The sequence below is a fragment of the Lampetra fluviatilis genome, chromosome 38 (genome assembly GCF_964198595.1).
Source record: "Lampetra fluviatilis chromosome 38, kcLamFluv1.1, whole genome shotgun sequence".
Taxonomy (NCBI): Eukaryota; Metazoa; Chordata; class Hyperoartia; order Petromyzontiformes; family Petromyzontidae; genus Lampetra; species Lampetra fluviatilis.
Window position 1 is genome coordinate 7,531,417 of NC_136312.1, and position 23,935 is coordinate 7,555,351.

At 48.6% G+C, this 23,935-nt stretch overlaps 1 protein-coding gene across 1 annotated transcript in view; it reads right to left on the reverse strand.

Moving 5' to 3' along the window:
- Positions 1 to 23,568, reverse strand: part of LOC144945600 (guanine nucleotide-binding protein G(i) subunit alpha-2-like) — a 45,715-nt gene extending 22,147 nt beyond the window's left edge. Inside the window, exons 1-6 of the mRNA XM_078874098.1 lie at positions 23,083 to 23,568; positions 22,065 to 22,234; positions 7,323 to 7,365; positions 3,536 to 3,677; positions 2,749 to 2,906; positions 1,190 to 1,318 (exon numbers count right to left, since the gene is read on the reverse strand). Coding sequence (XP_078730224.1) covers positions 1,190 to 1,318; positions 2,749 to 2,906; positions 3,536 to 3,677; positions 7,323 to 7,365; positions 22,065 to 22,182 — 590 coding nt within the window. The 5' untranslated portion in view covers positions 22,183 to 22,234; positions 23,083 to 23,568. The remainder of the gene's footprint in view (positions 1 to 1,189; positions 1,319 to 2,748; positions 2,907 to 3,535; positions 3,678 to 7,322; positions 7,366 to 22,064; positions 22,235 to 23,082) is intronic.
- Positions 23,569 to 23,935: the final 367 nt, after the last annotated feature.

Here is a 23,935-nt window from a genome sequence, read left to right on the forward strand (position 1 = left end):
GTGGCGCATCGCTAGCTGCAAGTGTCCCAAATGGAAAATGGATGCATCCGATGGCATGATTGCAAGAGCACCATAATTGGAAAATTCCGTGTGTTTGTGTGAGGCCCCCAGGCACGGGCAGGAGTGGGGAGAGTGGTGGTTGGGGGGGTGGGGGGTGAGGTTGGGTTTGCTGCTTGGGGCTGCTGGCACAAATCCGGCTGAAGTCAGTGTCAAGTTATGGCTCGCGTCTGTGCCCAGCGTTAATGAAAAACAAATATAAGATGTTTGTTCTCGTCCACGTTCTACCAGCCACACCTTCATGAGCTAATAATTAAAAAAAAAACAACAAAAAACAGATGCCACCGTCTGCAAGCAGGAGTTGCAACTCTACAAATATTGACGTAGCCAAGGGAACTCACACAACTGAAATATCCAGAGGTTAACTTGCTCGTTTTTACGCACTTGTGAATGAGCGTGTGTGTGTCCATTCATGTGCGTGTGTGGTAATGCGAGCAATAGTGTAGCGGTTAGCGTGGTGCGCTACGAACCGGACGACCCGAGTTCGATTCCCGCTGTGATGATTATGTGAACAGGTCCTGAGCCTTCCCCCTAGGACGACTCAGCCTCAAATGGGTACCTGGTGCGGTGTGTAAACATTGCCACTAGGGAGACAAAGGTGGCCAGATGTGGTGCTTGCCCCCCCCCCCCCCCCACCGTGTGCTGTGCCGGCCTTCGTAGGTGTTTGCAAATAGCACTTGTCCCATCAGTCTGTTCAGGCTATGTCGGGGATATTTGTCTTTACCTTTGTATGCACTTGAGCAGTGGTCAGCAGACTGCTCCCCTATGAAAACCTGGCAGCCTGAATTCAATTCCCACTCACAGCCAACATCGGTGACGAATATCTGAACCAGTCCAGGGCATCCCCTAGATCGACTCGCCCTTTTTAAATGAGTACCTGGGTGTGGCGTGTGCAAACATCACTACTCGGGGAGACAAACACGGCCGGGCGTGGTCCTGACCACACCACCCCACTTTGGAGGCCTGATTGGCCTCCATAGATACTCAATAACAGCTCATCCGAAAACAGTCTGTTAAAGGCGCGAGGGGGGGGGGGCAAGGACGGGTGATAGTGGGGTGAATGTTTGTCTAATTTCTTTCACTATTTGAACTGTGCGCATAACACTCGCCCATGTTGTTTACTGCTACCCACTTGAAGTGCAGGCTCTTGAAGATGAAGTGTGTCTCCACGATGCCCGTGGTCTTGACGCGCGTGCGCAGCACGTCCTGCTGAGTGGGCACGTAGTCGGCCCGCGAGATCCGAGCCACGTCGTTCAGGTAGCTGCACCGGTTAGCACAATACACAGCTTACTCACGCACACAATGATCCCCCGTATAGCCTTAGTAGATTGTTGAGGGAAGGTGCTGTTAGCGAGCACCGATAAAGGCTGGCTCGGCACACGAGGTGGCGGGTGGCCAGCACCACGCCTGACCGCCTTTGTCTCCCCAGTAGCGATGCTTACACACTGTACCAGGTACTCATTAGAGACTGAGTCGACCAAGGGAAGGCCTTGGACCCGTTTCAGATAATCGTCAGTGGTGTTGGCCATGAGCGGGAAACAAACTCGAGTCGTCGAGTTAAAATCGCATTGCGTTAACCAATGCACTAATGGCACAGATACAACCCATCCATCGCTGTCATCCTGCCAAAAATTTAATATTTTGTATTGTACACCGTTTTGATAATTATTCGTCAACGGCTGTCGAAGGTCAGCGGACCAGTGCCCACGTGACTGATAATTTGTCGGCAAATAATCCAGGTGTCTGTGGCCGCACCGGTGTGGCGAGCCACTGGTACAACACTGGCTGAAATAAAACCATCTGCACCGTTGGTATCCACACCACGAACACGGCTATCACAAAGGCGCCTCTGTTTCACGGACGAGTAAAGGGGTATCAGGTCATTTCAAAGTCAGGGGGTGCTGTTGCTTACGTGGCTTTATCCAATTAGCGAGCACTTTTCAAATTGTGGCACACAACGCTTATACTCTCTTTCGAACGGTCACTACCCCAAAATCCAGCTTCCTGAATTTAACAAGAGAACAGGGCACGGGGAGGCACGGGGAGGCACGGAGGGAATCCCTGTGCGAGGTGGAGCGAGGTGAGGTGAGGTGGAGCAAGGTGGAGCAAGGTGGTGCAAGGTGGGGCAAGGTGGAGCGAGGTGGAGCAAGGTGGAGCGAGGTGGAGCAAGGTGAAGCAAGGTGGAGTGAGGTGGAGCAAGGTGGTGCGAGGTGGAGCAAGGTGGAGCAAGGTGGAGCGAGGTGGAGCGAGGTGGATCAGGGTGGAGCAAGGTCGAGCGAGGTGGAGCAAGGTGGAGCGAGGTGGAGCGAGGTGGAGCAAGGTGGAGCGAGGTGGAGCGAGGGGGAGCAAGGTGGAGCGAGGTGGAGCAAGGTGGAGCGAGGTGGAGTGAGGTGGAGCGAGGTGGAGCAAGGTGGAGCAAGGTGGAGCGAGGTGGAGCAAGGTGGAGCGAGGTGGAGCGAGGTGGAGCAAGGTGGAGCAAGGTGGAGCGAGGTAGAGCGAGGTGGAGCGAGGTGGAGCAAGGTGGAGCGAGGTGGAGCAAGGTGGAGCAAGGTGGAGCGAGGTGGAGCGAGGTGGAGCAAGGTGGAGTGAGGTGGAGTGAGGTGGAGCGAGGTGGAGCAAGGTGGAGCAAGGTGGAGCGAGGTGGAGCAAGGTGGAGTGAGGTGGGACAAGGTGGAGCGGGACGGCGCTCACTAAGCGGCGGAGTCGTTGAGCTGGTACTCGCGGGAGCGGCCGAAGCATGCCTGCACGCCAGGGTCCGCCCACAGCCGCTGCACCACGGCCGCCAACTCCGGCGACAAGACGCCCTCCTCCTGCGCGTCCACCAGCGCCAGCAGCCTCCTAGCGTCCTCCTGCAGGCCACAGAGTAGCAGCAGCATTAGCGGCAGCAGTAGCAGCAATAGAAGCAGTAGAAGTAGCAGCAGCAATAGTAGCAGCAGTAGAAGTAGCAGCAGCAATAGTAGCAGCAGCAGCAACAGCACAGACAGCAACGTGGTCACATGTTGGGACAACACGGGCTCTTTCAACAACTCATTGATTTGTTGACCGATGTCAATATTTAAAAGATTCCCACAATTTTATTTCTATTGTGCTCTCAAGGGACGAAAAATCCATTCGAATCTCTCACAGAGCTGTGCGAGAACGGTCCACGGAAGAAGATATAATTACTTTCGAAATGTATTTCTGGTCACCTCTTTATCCATACTAGATGGCTGCACTTTTCCACTCACCCTGGTCTGATGAGACTATTTTGGTGTGATTGGTAACAGATAATGATTAATAAGAGTCCCAATACTCTTTTCAGAAGGCTTTTCCCAAGTTTTCGCAGTATATTAAGAGGAAAAGCTGCTATGCATCATCCCAAATTGAGAAATTTGCACATCACTTGTTCGCATTTGGATGTTTGGCCAATACCAGTGACAATATATGGTTATTTTAACGATCAGCGTCAGCGTCCGATGGCGAGACCGGGTGAACTCACCGCGCAGGCCGGGTCGGCGAACGACACCTTGAGGCTGGCCATAGCTCGCACGATGGCCACGATGGACTGGATGGTGTTGCTGAACACCACGGCGGCGTACTGGCGGCACTCCTCAGGCGAGTAGCCAGCCTCGTGGATGATCCTGCTCACAACAAGGGGTGCGCAAGCACAACGGGAACACATAGCTTTTCTCACAGGTTGTTTGGGGGGGTAGGGGGGGGCAAGTGCTGGGGCGCCATGGTGGCGAGATGTTAACTACCTCGCGTGGTATACAGGAGTCTTCTTGGTTCTTTCGGTAAAGTCACGTAGAAGGGAAATAATAAAATAATAAAAATAAAACATTATAAAATAAAATAATTCTCACGACGAGGACGGCTGCTTGCGTTGTGGCCGAAACGTCGTGAGAATTATTTTATTTTATTATGTTTTATTTTTATTATTTTATTATTTCCCTTCTACGTGACTTTACCGAAAGAACCAAGAAGATGAATCCCTGCAGTCACGAAAGCTTTAAATCGAAATTTGGTATACAGGAGGTCGTGGGATCTATCCCGACCCTGACGCCTGGTGTATATTCTGAGTTTGCGTGTCTCCCTCCCCGTGGCCGCGTGGATTTTTCTACGGGTCCTCCAGTTGTTCCCTCCACATTTAGAATCGTGTTTGGCTGCTAGAAATGTCCACGTGACTTGTGGCCAGGTCACTCCTGAAAAGGAGCAAAATAGCTCCGTGGGGCTTTATCCGGTAAAATAAAATAAATAGTTCAGTGTAGTTGTTAGCGAGCACCTATGAAGGCAGGCATGCCATGCAAGGGCGGTGGTGTGGTCAGAACCACGCTCGGCCGCCTTTGTCTCCCCCTCCTGCGATGTTTTTAAACACACTGCACCAGATGCTCATTTGGGGCTGTGTCGACCTAGGTGAGGAGGCCTGAACCGGATTAGATATTCGCCACTGAAGGTTGGCCGTGAGTGGGAATCAAACTCAGGTTCGCGGGTTCTGAGCGTAGTGTGCTAACCGCTGCGCCACCGCTCGCCACATGTGCATGTATGCAAAAAAATAAAGACAAATATCCCCTGTATAGTTTAACAGACTGTTGGGACAAGTGCTGTTAGCGAGTACCATTTGAAGGTCAGCACGGTACACGCGGGGGTGGATGGCTAGTACCACGCCTGACCGCCTTTGTCTCCCCAGTGGAGATGTTTTACACACCGCACCAGGTACTCATTTGAGGCTGAGTAGACCTAGGGGAGGCCCAGGGCCGGTTCAGATAATCGTCACTGGGTGTTGGCCGTGAGCGGGAATCGAACTCGGGTTGCCGGGTTCATAGCGCAGCGCACTAACCGCCGCTACACCACTCCCTGTAAACATGATCCCACCCAAAACACAAGTTGCGTTCTCAGCAGTGTGACTCACACACAACCTCGTTCACCCCCCCGCCCCACCCGTACCAAAACGGTCTCGACAGAATGCTATTTTTTGTGTATGGCTATGGCCTGGGGAATATTACGACAATTTATATGCCCGTCTGAGGAGGCATCCCGTATTCTCAGAAGAGAAAAAAAGGATAAAACCCCAAAACCAATCATCGTGGAGTGAAATTTTCCACACACCCTGCCAATGCTCACTCTCTGAACTGTGAGTCGGAAACAACCCCCCCCCCCCCCCTTGTTTTTAAATACTCCGTGTATATTTGTTTAACGTTGAACTTGTGCAGCCGGGAGTCGAACGCTGTTCGAATTAAGCGATTCTCTAAAGAAAAAAAGGTGCAGCCCTGAAATTCCCTGTTAACACCTCTGCTGGCACGAAGGAGCCACCAGGCACCAAAAGGAGCCCCACGTGAGACGAAACACGATGGAGCCGGGAGATATATTCCTGCGGCCGGTTCACGTGGTTTTTATTTCATTGACCCGTTTCAACACAAAACGAGCGCGGAAACGGGTAAAGACCGATTGATCAAATAAAGACCCCTCGCTCTGATATAGAGAGTGGGAGAAAGAAGAGGGAGGGAGGGAGAGAGTAGAGAGAAGAGAGAGGGGAGAGAGAGAGCGTGATGGCAGGAGTGTATGCAACTGGGGTAAGATGACCAAACCGTCGCTGGATCAACTGAAGGGGAGTGAACCTTCCTAAAGGCAGCCAGCAAGCCCTGCGAGAGGGCCCGAAATGTTCAAGTCCGGGTGTGTGTGTGTATATACGTTGAACTTCTTCCGCACCGTACGTAGCTAACCGTGCTAATCGTAGGTGCGGGGAAAGGACACCAAACTAAACACACAAAGCAGTTCTCAAGAAATTAGTTTTCAATTTGGATGATTTAAAAGTGCACAGCTCCAGTGGTTTCCGAATATCGGAAGGAAGAGCGTTCCAGACGGCCGCAGTGGCGCATCTGAAAGCGCGCGATGTGGTGACCAAAGCCTTCGTTCGATGGCCAGCCAAAAGCCGCCGCAGCGAGGATGACCGGAGTCCGCGTGATGGTTTATGCTCCTTGACAAGATCAGCAAGGTACCGTGGTTCGTTTTAGCGTCGTCAAATGCTCTGGGCTTCGTGCGGTGCTCCAGTCTGGTGATATTGCGCTACTGTTATTTGGGGAGCGCAAGCATTTCGTGGGAAAGCAGCCTTTTGAAGTCTAGCTTTGGGGGGCTCGCTTTTTCAGATCCTCACACGCCGCAGGGTGCTGCTGCCTGCAGGGCAATGGTAGGATGGCCAATGGAGCGTGCAAACCAATATGACAATAATTTACACCTATAAACCACGTTTCACCCAGAGGTCCCAAGGCACTGCACATAGCTAAAGGAAAGTAAGTCAATAACTAAACGCAATTCTAAAACCTAATATAAGCACGCAGGTTCATAATTTAACCACATATACAAATATCCCCCCCCACCCACACACTCACTCCCAAACACATAACCATATTTATCAGGAGAAAAGGCCTTAAGAAAATAAATCTTAATTGCGGGATTTAAATAAACCGAGGGACACATTGAAGGGAGCTGCGACCTTGGCACACACAATAGCCCACACTCAGACGACAAAGCTTCAGCGGAACATAGTTGATTTTGCGGTAAAATGTTTAATTAATAAGCTCATAATCATGATAATCATCAGCCATGGTCAATGCACGGCTGCGTGAAGGTCTCCCCATGCAGTGTCTGTCGTGGAGATTCTCTAACCATACTTCACCACGCTGCTTAGTGTCGGTTGGTGAAGGATTTTTGTCCTGGGAGCGGATCATTTAATCGCTCACCCCTGATTTAAGCCATGACTGGGAATTAAACTCAGCCAGCTAGATTTTGAATCAGGCCCACTAACCTTTACGCCACCGCAGCCTCATTGTATGTGTAACCAGATGTAAATTCCGTGGAAACAAAACACGGCCTTCACACCCAAATGCACACACAAGACAAAGATCTCCCATATAGCCTTTACAGACTGTTGGGACAAGTGCTGTTAGTGAGTAGCACCTATGAAGCCCAGCACACACACGAGAGGATGGGTGGCCAGCACCACGCCTGGCCGCCTTTGTTTAACTAGTAGCGTTTACACACCGCACCAGGTACTCATTTGAAGTTGAGTCAACCTAGGGGAGTCCCATGACCAGTTTAGATAATTGTTACTAGTGGTGGCGGGAATCGAACTCGGGTCGCTGGGTTCGTAGCGCAGCACGCTAACTGTTACACTACCGCTCCCCACACACACATACACGCTACTCACGCACGAAGGGGCTATCGTTGGCCACGATGGTAGTGGTGACGATATGTGTGATGGTGTTATTGATGGTACGGGTAGCACTCACTTCATCTGCTTGACGATGGTGCTCTTCCCAGACTCACCAGCACCTGTGGGCACAGCACACATGCACGCACACAGAGTTAGTCACTGGTGATGGTAGTGGTCACGACCCAGACACCACCACCTCGCCTGGGTATACTGTCAACTATCTCTCAGCCGCTCACACAATTCAGCCTGGTTAAACCCAGGATGGATTGTAGGCAGGCCCACCTGACTGTTTCAAGCCAGCACAGATGAAAGACTCAACGCAGAAGATCCCCTGGGTTTGATCTTCACGAAGCTCATCGTCCACCCTAAACCGCATCCGTACAAACCATGGCAGAAAGGGGATACCTGATGCACAAATGTGAAATTAAAAACTCCAGTAGTGTGAGATTTGTGGCCATCCAGAACAGAGACCATACAACATATAATGAATGACGCAATGCCCCCATCCACAAATATGAAAGAGACATCGCAGCGACAAACTACTCCTCTGCTCCTGACGCGGTTATCAGGGCTTGCCAAGAGGTCTGGTATGTGTGGTGGAAGAGTAGGCCAAATACCCGCTAGATGGGCTCTCTAGAGCTCCATCTAATGCAGGCTCTTTCTGCATCAGTGGTGTGAGAAACAAGTTGCAGGGCTGCACCTCTACATTTTCCTTTTGCTCATAAGTGACAGCAAAGTCATGTCCTAATATGAATTATCCAAACGTGTATTTACTTTTACAAGCTTTGGAACCTGACATATTTTGACGTCATGTTTATTTTTTCAATTTGGAAGGGCGCGGTGACACAGACCTATTTCATTTTAAGGTTATAATCCCTTGTTCATCATGACGTCCTTTTTACTTCTATGTCTCAATAGCAACCCTCACTACAAAGGTTCTGCCTTTGTAGTGAGGGTTGTAAGTTGACGCTGAGGAGGGGGGAGGAGGCGCCTCGCCCCCCCCCCCCATGTGGAGTGACGTCAGCCGCTAATTATTATGAATGGAGGGGGGGGGGGTGTCCATTTGGAGGACGTCACCTTATGATTATTAATGAGGGGGGCTGGTCGATGTGGAGTGACATCACCTGCTCATGATTATTAATGAGAGGGGAGGGTGCTCCATGTGGAGGATGTAACCTGTTCATGATTATTAATGAGGGGGGCTGGTCGACGTGGAGTGACGCACGAACGTTGCACACAGACATTCTTGGCTCATAGTAGGTAATAATGGGGGTGGGGGGGTGTCCATTTGGAGGACGTCACCTGCTCATGAGTATTAATGAAGTGGACTAGTCGATGTGGAGTGATGTCATGAGCGTTAAGGACAGACAGTCCTGGGTGATTATAGTAGGTATTTAAAATTGATAAACTCCTCCCCTATGGTCTGCACTTGATAAAAAATGTATTATAACATAAAATCCTCAGCCCTTGTCTACTTTGGCTTTTTAAAGAACATGTAACATGTTGTTGTTTTGGACGTTTTTGCGGTGAAAACAAATGGTTTCACAAATGAAATTTTTTACCGTGTCCTCATTCTCCATTACATATTCATGCTGTGCGCTCAACAATGAAAGTCCCAGTGATGTCCTCTGCTCCTAAAACGAGCATCGAGGCATTGCTCATCCCGTTTAGAGCCATGCAAGAGCCAGTGGTGGAAATTCCACATTCCTATGACAGGGGCGAGTCTATTCCATAAGACAACCACTGTAGACTTCCCCACGAAGCGGTACCTATTTTATTGACCCCGATGGAAGGGATGATGAGAGGGATGGTTATGTCACCCCCCCTATCCCGGCCAACCGCACCACAACCAGGAGTCAAACTTACAACACTTCTGATTGCGAGCCGCTCGCTCAACCGCCGAGAAACCTGCCCGTGCCGGCCGCCTGCCTACCCCCATTCTGCTCAGAATCACATTTTTGCAAAACGCTGCACGGCCAACTCTCTCCTGGGGACTTGCCGCAGGTGGCTTTCTCTACTCAGCCACGTCTGAGAATCTGTATTCAGTGCTCATTTCAGCCTTAAAGAGTGTGGAACACTGTACTGGGTACTATTTCAGGACACCACATGCACCTCGCCTTGCCCTAAACCTGCTCATTTGACGATTTTGTCCTAAACCTGTTCATATGACGACAGAATTCCGTTTTAGGATACAATAATAACATTTTATTATAAGTAGGCGTATGAGTGGTAGCGCCTTATGCCAATCTTCTATTTCTCCTTCTTTCATACGGCTGATCTAGATACAGAGCAACAACTACAATTTCACATTCAGGTGGTCAAGCCAGATAACTGCGTCAGGAGCAGGGGAGCGTATCGCTGTAATGTCTCCTTCGTATTCATGGATCGGGCATTGCGTCGTTATACGTTGCACGACGGTCTGTCCTCGTGCCGATAATCCCTACTTGAAGCCAGTTCAGAGGCATTCCGGAACATATCGACTGAGAATTTCTGCCTTGTCTGTATTCATATATTCACAGTGCAATCCCAGGAAGGGGTTTTAACTGACACACTTACAGAGATGGGTAGAGCCGATGTCTGCCAATCAAATTGAGAGACAACTGCTGAAAGTGCCCATCCGTTCACACGTACAGCACTTGTGTCAATCCACTGCTGGATGAGGGCTTCTCCACGCCTTGAGGGGGCCGCGGGGGTGTTACGTGGCCATGCTTCTGCATGCTGGTCGGTGTGGGTGGCGAAGGTTGGGTGCATAGACACTGGAGTGTAGGAGTAGATTACAACAAATTATTATTCTGCACTGTCTTCTGCCGTCGATGGCGAAGCCTCGCAACATGATGACAACCCGGTTGTCCACTGTGGCTACCCATTCAAGCACTATCCAGGATAAGCCCCCTGCTTAGCTTCTGAGATCTGATGAGATCGGGGGCATTTCCGGGTGATTTGGTGACAGGCACAAATCAGAACTGCTTTTTGTGTTTGGTTTTGTTGTCCTTCCCCCACATCCTACGATGAGCACGGTTGGCTACGTACGGTGCGAAAGAAGTTCAACATACGTACAGATCAGTCATCTAAACATTAAAGCAAGGCCTCAAAGTTTAGCACACTTACGTGCATTCCCGTGAATAAATCTCGCTGCTCGTTTCGTCGGGGTCTAGAAAAGCTCGGGGGAGGGGACTCACGTTTACACATATCCCACGCAACTGAACGTGCAGAAGGATTTATAATAACGTTTTTAAACAACAGTAAAACTAAAAAATCTAAAATAGCGCAAACGAGAGTGCACCGAATAAAAAAACAATGAGGCTCAGCCTGCGAGCACGAACCCACCAATTTTGGAAAAGGACAACGGCAGAGTTTGATTATGCCGACTTAGACACAGAATATGCAACGTTATTGTGAGAAACGCACTTCGTGGCTTACGCACGAGTGCTCATGTTTGTGCGGACAGATTAAAGAATTTGGACACGTAGGCTTTCGCGAACAATATTATGCCGGCAAAATCTCCCGATGACGCCGGATGTAATGACCGGCGAGATGTACAAATCGCTTTAAACTATTGTCATTGTAGTGCGTATTTAATGTGGCGCTGCACTCTGATGGTGTAGGAGAAAACATTTATTAAAAAGTCTATTTAATTAAGTAGAACGTGTTGTCTATATTTATTTAAAGTTACGCATTTTGATGTGACGTCACATTTCTTAAACACCCCCCCCTCGTCACACATGTCTGACCCCCCCCCCCCCCCGGTGCGTGACGTGATTTATGGACGGCCCCTTTGCAGCTGTATCCATCATCGAAAACAGGCAGATGGCGATTAACAAAAACACGAGTGGTAGAGCATTCGGCTGGTACAGCCAGCTCACATCCCAGGTAGAAATGCATATACATACGCATGCAGCCACGCATTATTAATCTGAGATTCTCATTTGCAGTGAGTACACAGTCTCAGCCCGGTCCCCAGCTTCTGAATAACAATAATATAGAATAAAAAAAATTGCGGAAATGTTGACCACCGCGTGAAAGATGTGGCTCTTTTTAAAGTACTCGGGAAGTAATTCTGTGAAGTTATCTTTCTCCAACATGTGGTGGTACACCCCCCTTAATGTCCCTCTCTCCCCCATAGAATCTGCATCGTTCCTCTTCCCGTACGAATTCACACACACGCACAGTCCCAAGGCTAACCGTATCTTGATAAGTGGTCACGCTTTATACGCCGTATAACATTAGCATCTTATAAATATGAATTTGAATTTATAAAACAACTGATACATTTGTGTGATGATGCAACTGTAAATTGACCCAGGCTCCCTGGATAAGCACGTGCAGCTTACCACGCACGCACGTCCCAGGACATGCATCCGTGCGTGTGTCTAAGAGTTGATTACTTGAAATTCAAGTAACTTAATGCAAACGTTTCCTTTCAGGTTGCCAGTCTGAAATTAAATTACACCGAATTAGACACCGTACAAGACAGATGAGGGGGAAGAAATTAGAAAAATAATTGTGTTATTTATAAAGGATAAAATTGTTAGCCAAATTACAGTGCATACAAAATACAGTCCCGTATTCTTCACATTATTAAATTGCTCTGGAGAGTCAAAATTCCCACCAAACTTTTGAGGTCATTTAAAATAAAAGTGTGTTTAATAATCCGGACCATATGGTTTTATTGAGAGCCATCCTTTAAACGCACAAACTAAATGTAGCGAATTGCAATAAACCTTTTTTTTTTATTAAAGACACAAGAAGTATGTTGGAATTTATTTCAAGGACGATTACCAGATCAGGCAGGTAAGAGGCAATGGGGAAAAAAAGCAGAACATGTGATCAAATGCAGACAAAATGGCTTTAAGCAGCTATGAAATCATGAACATTAAACACAGTCCCCAGAGTTCAGCTGACATTCTCTCAGAGCTTCCCTTCGCACAGCCGAACAGGACACTAGCACGTGTCAGACTCTTCCTCGTGTGATAAGCAACGACAAGGAAACACTTAGAACATTCAAGTTTTGGTTGTCAAAGTTCCTTCAGACCAGGAATGGGAACCACGTGTCAGAGCAGCCAAAGACTTCCTGTTATACGGTCCCACACTTCATATGGCTCGTGACAGTATGAAGATTAGCGGCACTAATCGGGTATCAATTCTAGAATAATTTGAGGCTGGAAACGTCCCTGTGTTTCTGATTTGAATGTGATCATTCACTTATTGTCATTGAAATGGCATTTCGCGGAGATAGTGGTGACTGTGGTATGTGTCTGTGTGTGTCTGATAATGTGGGGAGCGGTAGTGTAGTGGTTAGCGTGCTGCGCTAAGAAACCGCGGTGACCCGAGTTCGATTTCCGCTCGTGGCCAACACCAATGACGATTATCTCAACCGGTCCTGGGACTCCTCCCCTAGGTCGACTCAGCCTCAAATGAGTACCTGGTGCGGTGTGTAAACATCGCCACGAGGCCGACAAAGGCAGCCGGGCGTGGTGTTGGCCACCCACCCCCTCTTTGTCCTTAACAATGTGCGGAGCGTCAAATGCGTTTGAATGTCATATTTTTTCTCATTTGTATTTCTTTCAAACACAGTTTGCTGAACACGGTGCCCAAAGGCCCAAAACATCGAGCGAGCGACAACAAACAGCACCGCCAAGGTTGTGATAGATAAAAAGTTAACGCATTTATTAACTTGAGCAAGGTTATAAAAAAATAACATTCCAAAGTGGAGCTGCATGGGGCAGGAAGCAGAAAGTGTTGTAACCCGCAGTGTGGCGAGTGGCTGAGTGAATGGAATGAGAGATTTGGTGGGTGAGTCAGCAGTTGAGAGTCTGTGGGCGAGTGTCTTGCTGTGACCTTCAGTGTGGTTGCACGTATGTATGTTGACCTACATTCGTATCGCACGTAGCCAACAGTGCTAATCAGACAACAACAATTGTTTGAACACCCACGGTGCGGATGAGTCTGCCTGGGTGGAATGACGGGGAGTGCACGGGAGCAGTAACCATGTTAGTAGCAAAAGAAGAGTGATAAGGAGATGACTGACTTTTGCGGGCGAGTGCCTGGGGGTGAATCGGTGATTGCTGGGTCATCAATTAAACCGACGGCTTCACATCTCTATGGGGTGAAGCGAGGCAGGAGGAACTGGGTGATCCAACCCATTTCTGACAACAGTGCTTCAACTTGAGCCAAATTTGTCCCCTGTATGTATACCCAACTTCGTTCGCACCATACGTAACCAACCGTGCTAATCGGAGGTGCGGGGAAAGGATAACAAACTGAACACAAAAATGTGTTCTAAACAAATGAGTTTTCAACCTAGCTCCAGTGGCTTCCTAATATCGGAAGGAAGAGCGTTCCAGACGGTCGCAGAAGCGCATCTTTAAGCGCGCGATGCGGTGACCATCTTTGTTCGATGGCGAGCCAAAATCCGCTACAAGGATGGCCAGAGTTCGCGTGATGGTTTATGCTCCTTGACCAGATCAGCAAGGTATTGTGATTCAATTGTGGCAAGCACTTTGTGTGTAATGAGTGCGACCTCATAATGTATTCGTTTGGCAACCTGGAAGCCAACGCAGCTCCGTACAGTAGTCATACTTATGCAGAGTTATTTGGCTCTTCACCGATTTAGTTCTCGGTAAGGTAAAGCTTTCCCACTCTGGCTCTAAAATGGTGAAACATCCAGGCAGACAGGCAGCCCGGCAACCATGCAAAGAGAGATGGACATAGGGAAGCACACATTGAGATATATAAGCAGCAATGTAGCGGGGATATACAGACAGAGAAGAATACAGGCGGGCAAGCTGATAGCACACGCACAGAGGGGAATGTACGCGTGAAAGCAGACAGCCACACAGAAGGACAGGAAAATAATTGGAGGAAAAGAGAAGACGGACAGTCACCGTTTAGCGCGGTTGCCTACGTATGGCGTGAAAGAAGTTCAATAGACATACATACAACGAACAAATAAAACAGTGCCACAGAAACGTGCCAGACAGCGCAGTAAATAAACAGCCTTTGTGAGATCAGCCTTCATCTCTCGGTTACGACGAATGGAGCACGACATGCCGTCAAAACCTAAAAAAGGAAGCTGTCATTATCACGGGCTGCATGTGTTTTGAGCAGCCTCAATCGGCCCTAATAGAAGACTCTGCGCAGATGCAATACATTCAAAATTGGGAGTGAAATAAATATTCAGTGTACAGCAGTAATTACTGCCATTTTTTATCCGTAATAGCCAATATCAGAAGTAGGTGTTCGCCTGCAGTATAATCATTAGCACGGCAATGGAATATGTATACATAGCAAAAGGAAAGCCCTCGCGGAGTTTCATAACACTGTTTTTAGGGAGAGTTCTGTATTGCGATATTTAGGCAAAATACAGTCGAGAGCTATTTTGCATGTAGAAAAAAACGAAAGGCCCGGAGAGAGAACCTTTGCGGATGAGGGAATAACATCCAGGACAGGGGTCGGGAAACCATAATAACAAGAAGAGACATTTTTTTTGGTAAAAATATAATAATCAGCAGGGAGCAATATCTAACACCGGTGACGGTCAACCCACTTTGACCAGCGTAGTGAAGTATGGTTACGTATGTATATTGAGCTTCTTTTGCACCGTACGTAGCCAACCACGCTAATCGGAGGTTAATCGGTTGAAAAAAAAACCTTCAAAGACACAGCGAGGGGAAGCCTTCAACCAGTAGAGGACTCAGAAAGAATGAGTTTTTCATCGAAGGAATGAGTCTGTTTACATCTACAATGGTACAGAAAAACTTCATCTATTCAAACCAATGTCAAGGTCTCCTTTGCTAAAAGCGTAAGAAGTATTATTTTATTATTATTATTGCTGCTGCTGTATTTGTTTACCCAGCAACGTTTTGACAGGAGGGTGTCATGTTGCCGCATATCATCCCAATTGAGGGATTATCAGGTAATGTTTCAGCACTGGGATGTCTGGCCAATACCAAGTTACATTGTATTTGTTTGTGGGGTTTTTGTTAGTTAAAGAGTGAAACCACAGAACCTGACGGAAACCGATACTGAACAAGGGGGAGGATCTTCTTGGTTCTTTCGGTAAAGTCACGTAGAAGGGAAATAATAAAATAATACAAATAAAACATAATAGAATAAAATTCTGACATGTGAGAATTTTATTTTATTATTTTTATTATGCTTTACTTTACCGAAAGAACCAAGAAGATGGATTTCTGCAGTCACGAAAGCTTTAAATCGAAATTTAAGGGGGAGGATCATAGAAACTCCACGCAGCAAGGTGCCTGGGTCGGGATTTGAACCCAGGGCTTTCTCACTGCGAGGGGGGGAAAAGTGTTACAACTGCGCCACCCTGCCACCAAAATAAGAAAGAAAGAGAAGCTGGCCTGTATATTAGAGAATGGTTCAAGGTTCATTGCGTAACACTGCTCTACGCATTTGCATGCAGACAAGCGTAAGGACGAGTCAAGGCTGTGGCTGGATAAACGCAAAGCGTGTCACTGACAACGCGCGTACGTTCTTCTAGATGTTTTGTTAGCGAACGTAACTTTGCGTCCTTCGCTCGCCGACTAATCTCATGCTATGTAGATATTTTTCGTACTGTATGTCCACACCAATAGCACGTGGTCCGTCACATAGAAACAGAATGACGGATTGGGACAAAGAACCCAACAAGCACAACGTGTAACGCGACCGTGGATTGGGTTTTAAAAATTCCTCAATGTTTTCACGCTGCGGATTAGTATGACACACGAGAGCCAATGTTATCGAGGTGCCCAATAGGCCTGCATTGTTCTTGAAATTGCATAACCATGAATTCCCCAGAAAATTGCACTGCAGTGGAGCACAAACTGCACAATGTTGAATCCGCGCTACAGTTCATGCGAGCGCTGTGCAGCTCTGCGGACCGCGTGTCGTTCGGCACAACGTCCGACGTTTCACTCCACGTGCTCAGTAGGCCGCCCCGGATGCCGTGGAGTGGTTTATTATGAAAACAAACGTACTAATTGTAGCCGTGTTGTTGTTTTTTGTTTCAAAGCACAGAAGGAGAGAAGCATGCGCTCCTCTGTGGACCATTTAGTCCACACGAAACTTTTCCACAGGTCCTCGAAGTGGCGCCAACACTGCCGACGCTGGCGGATGGCCCCACAATGGCCAAAAGCAGCCAGGCAACAGCCCACAACAGACAACGGGGTCAACCGACTATGACAACCAACAGCTAACTCTGGATGATTGAACGGCCGTAGGGAAGAAAAAAAAGCTGAGCGTCAACAGCAAACAGCGAGCAAAACACCACTCGCAGAATAAACAAAGAACTGACGGAGAAAAAAACCAACACCAAACTGAAAAAGAGCTCGTGCCACACAGCGACTGAAAGAGCCCTCTTATTTGCTCTCATTTGTCCTCGTAACTCTCAACATCCTCGTGTCACACCTCAGACAGTGGTCACACATCCCTGTATTCCACCGGGACAGGACGCTACGTTGTTCCCGTGCTCTAACCGCCTTCAAGTGGCACTCATCTCGATTTGTGTTCTTAAGCCAGTAGAGGGGAAAAGGCATGTAAAGGGTGCGACTCTGAATTTGCTTGCTAATGTTACATTAATAAATGGTCGCGAGAGATGGAGATGGCTTTTGGAGGCCTTCATCCATCTGTATCGATCTCGTTGAGGAGCTCATTACACACAAAGTGCTTGCCACAATTGAATCACAATACCTTGCTGATCTGGTCAAGGAGCGTAAATCATCACGCGAACTCCGGCCACCCTCATAGCGGAATTGGTAAGACATCGAACAAAGACGGTCACCGCATCGCACGCTTACAGATGTGCTTCTGCGGCCGTCTGGAACGCTCCTCCTTCTGATATTAGGATGCCACTGGAGTTATGCACTTTTAAATCTAGATTTAAAACTAATTTTTTGAGAACTGCTTTTTTGTATTTAGTTTGTTGTTCTTCCCCCGTACATCAGATTAGCACGGATGGCTACCTACGGTGCGAAATAAGTTCAACATACATAAATCATTTTTCTATTCTTTGGGTCTTTCGGTAAAGTCACGTAGATAGGTTCAAAGAAAATAACAAAAAAGTACGACGTTTCGATCGCAACATAAGCGGTCGTAGTTTTTTGTTATTTTCTTTGAACCTATCTATGTGAATTTAGCGAAAGACCCAAAGAATATGAATTCCTGCAGTCACGAAATCTTTAAGTCAAGACATACATCATTGTTCATGGTTGACAATGATGATGAAGATGAAAAGATAGGTGATGAATCGGCTATGGCCAAGATTTAAACTCATTTCTCTTACAATAAAGAACCCCGCATCTCCACCAACTGATCCACAACGCTACTGTGTACTGTGCAATGCTTGATCTCAATGTTGTTGTTGTTGTGCTTTGCGGCGGCGCTGTATTCTTGTCATAATACGTCAAGTTTATTTGATTTGGCATTGTTCACTTTAACCTCAATATACCTACGTTTCAACCTCAACGTCCTCACACGCCCCCGTATATCAAATTCCATTAAATTCCAACACGCCTAACACTGCATAATTAAACAACTCTTATTTTTTCCTCCATCAAGCCCAGCTTTCACCTCCACCCACACAAATCTCTTCCACGCGGTTTCTCAATCACGCACCCGATCCATTCCTACCCAGGATGTCGTTTGAATTATCATCGCAATATCTATCGTCCGACCGTGGTGGGCCACACAAGTTAAAGTAGAACTCTCGCTGGCCACGGGGGTGATCCTGCGGCTCCAGCGCGGGGGCCCAATGCTGCGAGTAGCCACCCCCAATCAAGCACCTGGGGGGGGGGGGGGGCTCCTTTACTCAATCCACTGCCGGGTGAGGGCCTCGCCGGAAAAACCTGCTGCGGGTCACGAAGGTCACTTGAGCCTAACTTCAACGCGCCAGTGAATGCGCGGTTGATGAAGGAGCGGAGTACATGAGCCCATTTTGTTGCACTGCTCTCTGCTGCTGCCCACCATATATTTTCACAACCCCGTGACAGGCTGTTTGTGCACGGCAGTTGCCCAACCGACTCTCGCCAGGCAATGACGAGATAATGTGCATTATTGAGGGTGATTTGGGCACAGTGCGATTTCATGTATCACGTCCCTAAATAGTGGAGATTTTATTCCTGCATAAAAGTGTTTTTCTGATATTTGACGAGATAATGTGCATTATTGAGGGTGATTTGGGCACAGGGCGATTTGATGTATCACGTCCCTAAATAGTGGAGATTTTATTCCTGCATAAAAGTGTTTTTCTGATATTTGACGAGATAATGTGCATTATTGAGGGTGATTTGGGCACAGTGCGATTTCATGTATCACGTCCCTAAATAGTGGAGATTTTATTCCTGCATAAAAGTGTTTTTCTGATATTTGACGAGATAATGTGCATTATTGAGGGTGATTTGGGCACAGGGCGATTTGATGTATCACGTCCCTAAATAGTGGAGATTTTATTCCTGCATACAAGTGTTTTTCCGCCCTCCCCCAACAATAACCAATGGGAGTGCGTTCATGTTATCAAAGCAGAATGTTCTTTCCAGGACATCCCGGCGCGGCAGTTAAAACAACGGTGCAAGTTTCTTAAACCCGTCCCACCGCCTCAGTCCACCCAGCGGCATGAATTGGTTGCCGCGCAGTTACGTCAATGAGCAGGCCATGCGTGTGGTAAAATTGTGGGTGCTCCTACCTAATTCTATATTTGAAGCTTTCGTGACTGCAAGGATTCATACTCTTAGGTTTTTTCGGTAAAGTCACGTGGGTAAAAAATGAAATATAAATTTAATAAAAGTAATAATAGAAATAAAATAAAATAATAAATCACGACGTTTCGGAGGCAACACAAGTCTCCGTCATCAGGTGGGACCGTCACAGCTAGATTTACTGTATCACTTGATATTATTACTTTAATTATTTTATTTATTTTATTTTTTACCTACGTGACTTTACCGAAAAAACTTAAGAGTATGCTCCTACCTATTCCGAGACGTCGAGTCAGCGTGCAACAGGAATGCTAAAACACCCTCCGCTTCTGTCAGCAACTGCGCCAGCAAGTCATGGCGGGGCTCCACCTTTAATTTTAAATGTATTTTTTTTGTCCAATTTCATTCTCCATGCTGTATTTTTGTCTCTCTTTTATTGCCGTCTCCTCTGCTGTCTCCTATGCACCGTCACATTCCTAACACATTCTTGGGGACGCCGCGGTGGCGAGATGTTAACTACCTCGCCTGGTATAAGGAAGTAGTGGGTTCGATCCTAACCCTGACACCTGTATATTTGGAGTCTGCATGTTCTCTCTCCCCGTGGTCACGTGGATTTTTCTCCAGGTCTTCTAGTTGTTCCCCACCACATTTAGAAACATGCGTTTAGAGTGTTTGGCTGCTATAAAAATGTCCACATCATAAGCCACTTCATTCCGCTATCATTTGTGGCCAGGTCGTTTTTGAACAAGAGCTATATAGCTCAGTGGGCCTTACCTGGCAAAATAGAAAAAAATCGTTTAGCTTCATAGTTCTGTCCCGTCTCCTCATCAGTCCTGTCTGGTCTGTATTCTGTACTGTTTAAACTTTCATTCAGATGCTCGTCTCATTCTGTTTTCATTCACAATGTTCTTCTCCCTGTGCCTTGTCGGTTGACGCGTTAACATTACATTAACAGGCGATTACCATAACATTTGCATGCAACACAGATAACAGAAAACGAGCATGCTGTTCGGCAAAGCTAAATCGATGCATACATCGCTTTTTGGTTGAGAACAAATTGTCATTGACCTATCAATGAACCCCTGTGATCCGAACTGACGGTATCCTTCACGCACACAAAGAACCGATTCACTGCCTTGTCAACAAAGCCACCTGGCCCGAGTACAAAAAGAGTGATTGAATCAATTAAATTCCCCAAGGTCTCATGCCCGTGCAGAGCTCGTGTGGACCAGCCCTGGAGCGCGCGCACGCGCCCTCACCTCGTGCGCTGCACCCCAACTCTGGGGCGTGAGCGGCTCCTCGTACGAGACATTGTGCCAAAGGGCATCATGACCTTTGCTTAACAGGCCCCGAGATGCGGAGAGTCGAGACGTCTCCAGGGCCGGTCGGCGGTGCAGATTTGAATTAAAAAATCTGCGGGAGCGCAGACGGGAGCGCTCGTAATGTGGCTCTGCCAACAGAAGCGAGTGTCTCCCCGGGCTGTTGCTGCTTTTGCAGATTTTGTACCGTCCGTGTTCCCCCCCCCTACCATGTTACAGCCCCCAGCCCCCCCCCGTGACCCGCTTGGTGTTTCGTAGCTCTCGGCCATTTGAAAGATGTTGGGTCCATATATTTTGGTTAAAAAATAAATCCCCGACTCACAGCGGCGCTGAGTTTTGGCAACACCTGGCACACAGCAGGGATCCTGCGACACAAGAGTTTGTTTCACGGTGGCATGGAAATAATTGGCTCGTGAGCCTGCGTTTTGTTCATTTCAATGCAGCTTGCTAATTGGCACCCTCTGTAGAAAAATCACAGCCAAACACTGTGACAGTAACACATGCACACTTTGGAGCTCCCTGGGACTTTGACCCTTAAGCACAACAAGTTAAAGCTGCAAATGCGTGCGGTTAAAGGCCCAATCGTGAAAATAAAATGAAGTGCTTGGGTTTAACAATTGGCTGCTGTTAACGTGCAGTTGTGTCGTTGGGTTGCAAGATCAATGCACGCTTGTTCGGACGTTAATGCATGGCTGTGGTTTGGGTTCCAGTTTCAGGTTAATTTAGTTTGAGCCAGAGGATAACTCAAGAGGCCAGGATGAGTGGCATTTGCGAGAGTAACATGGGTCACCAAAAACCACAAAAGAAACAAATAATAAATCTAGGGTACAACAATGATGTGAATAGGAATCAGAGCAAAAGAAATGCATGGAGGATAATGTATGGTGAGTGTAAATAGAAACCCCACAATACACGATTGTGGTTGTGACGGTAGTTCTGTGTCGTGTGGCTGTGGTTGAGACTGTGTTCTGTGGCTGTGGTTGTGGTTCAGGCTATGTTCTGTGGCTGTGGGTGAGGCCGTCTCGTGTAGTTGTGGTTGAGGGTGTCCTGTGGTTATGGTTCAGGCTGAGCTCTGTAGTTGTGGTTGAGGCTCTGGTCTGTAGCTGCGGTGGTGGCTCTAGGTTGTAGTTAAGGTTGTGCTTTTTTTTACTGTGGTTGTAGTTGTGGCTGTGACTGTTCTGTGGTTGTAGTTGAGGGTGTGGATTGTGGTTGTGGCTGGGGTTGTGATGGAGGCTCTCTGCTGTGGTTATAGCTGTGGTGGTAGTGGTGGTTGTTGTGCTTTTGGATGTAGTTACGGTCGAAGCTCTGGGTTGTGGCTGTTGCTATGGTTGTATTTGAGATTGTGCATTGTATTTATGTTTGAGTTTGTAGTTCCAGCTCTGGATGTGCATGTGACTATAGCCTTATCTGTGTTTGTGGCTGTAGCTGTCTGTGCTTGTAGTTATGTCCGTGCATGTGACCGTTTGTGCTGTCTGTGCTTGTGGCTGTATTTCTGTCTGTGCTTTTGACTGTAGCTTTGTCTGTGTTTGTGGCTGTAGCTCTGGTTGTGTTTGTGGCTGAGGCTCTGTTTGTGTTTGTAGTTTTGCCTGTGCTTGTGGCTAGAGTTCTGTCTGTCTTTGTGGCTGTATTTCTGCCTGTGTTTGTGGCTATATTTCTGTCTGCGATTGTGGCTGTCGCTTTGTGTTGTTTCTGTAGTTCTGCCTGTGCTTGTGGCTAGAGTTCTGTCTGTCTTTGTGGCTGTATTTTTTCTGTCCGTGCTTGGTGACCACAATGGACCGCGACTCCGCCGTGGCGCACTCTCACCCAGGAGCAGCAGCTTGACCTCCCGTGCCGAGCGGTGTCGCGCGTCCTTGAGTCCGCGGTCGATGAGACGCGATCGCTGGGCCGCGGCTCGCTCCTCGGCGCTCAGCGAGCATCCCATGGCACTGGCAAGGGCCTCCACCACCACCACCACCACCGCCGCTGCCAACCACCTTGAGCACCACAACCAACATCAGCCGAGCCGAGCAACACGTCACTCTTGCAGACGAGGCTCAACTCTGGTCTCGCGAGCTGTCACCCCGGTTCACAAAAGGAACTTGAAGAACTCAACCCAAATCGTCCTTCACACCTCCCCCCCCACACACACACAACTCTCTCACTCCGACAGCTACTCAGCTGGTGGGATTTAGCATCCTCCCTTGCTCTCGTGGCTTACATCGCGTCACCTTCACCTACTCCCCTTGGTCATCACTTCGTCCTCTCTGCTCTCAATCGCGTGCCTCCTCACTCTCATCGCCTCTCTCAGCTGCTTCCTAATCGTCACCTCGTCATTCTCCTCCCTGCTCGCGTCTTCCACATCACCTCCCTCCAACCCCAAATCGCCGAATATCCCCCTGCTCGTCCAGCACTCGTCCATCACCTCCTCTACCTCCTCCTCTTTCTGGCAATATATCTTCCTCATACTCCTCACCCGTGGTCACCTCCTCCCTGGCCACCACCTTTCAATTACACCTCGTCATCCTTGCCTCCGGTCACCTCCTCAGTCAACGTCTCCCCCCAACTCTTTCTCTTCGTCACCACATATCAATTCCCCTCGTCATTCTTGCCTCCGGTCACCTCCTCAATCACCGTCTCCCCCCCCCCCAACTCTTTCTCCTCGTCACCACCTTTCAATTCCCCTCGTCATTCTGTCTGTGGTCTCCTCGTCAGCCAACGGCCAACGTCTCCCCCCAACTCTTTCTCCTCGTCACCACCTTTCAATTACACCTCGTCATCCTTGCCTCCGGTCACCTCCTCAGTCAACGTCTCTCCCCCCCCCCCAACTCTTTCTTGTGGTCACCTTTCAAATCTCCTCCTCGTCCTCCTCCCGTATTCACCTCGTCTCCAGGCACCGCCACCTGCCTCCGTTTGCTCAACACAGCGCGATGATGACGACGATTATGATGGCGACCAGAAGGACAACAACAACGACGACGTTGTTGTTATTGTTGTTGATGATAACGTATCCCGGGATTTGGTGGTGAGAGCCGCGGTCCCCACCACACTGAAGCGCCGCTGTTGTCGGGAGCGAGAGAGAGAGATGCCCGATGCTGTTCACGTCTCCATCTCGCTCTGTTGCTGCTGCTGTTCGTCTCTGGCTCACGTGGACTTATTATTTGATGATGGATGATGTTGCGGTTGTAGTGGTCGGTGTTGGTGGTTCAGACTGTGGTTGTGGCGTAGGCTCCGTGATTCCTCCGGGAGACGCGCAGGCGCGCGCGCGTGCGTGCGAATCGCGTTGCACAACGGTGGCACCACCGCTCCCTTAACCCCAAACCCATACCCCTCCCCCCGATCCCCGCTAAAGCGAGTGACGTCAACATTGCTCGGAGCCACCACGCTTCCTCGCTGCTTCTCATCCCGCATCACGCCCACCCACCACCACCACCTGTTCACCACCACCATCAAAATCAGCCGTGTGGTCAATCCACTGCTGGATTAAAAACCTACCTCCCCGCAAGCGGCCGCCACCACTCACCGCTCGCCAACCCGCGATGATGGAATAATCCACCTCGATGGATGCAGTGGTGCAACGCGCGCGGATTTCATCGCTCCGTCTCCTGGGAGGGACGTGATTTCGGGAGCGTGCGCGTTCCATCCCTCGGCTGCCGCTCCGCTATTATTCTGGACCATCGGCCACACGGGCGGATCGA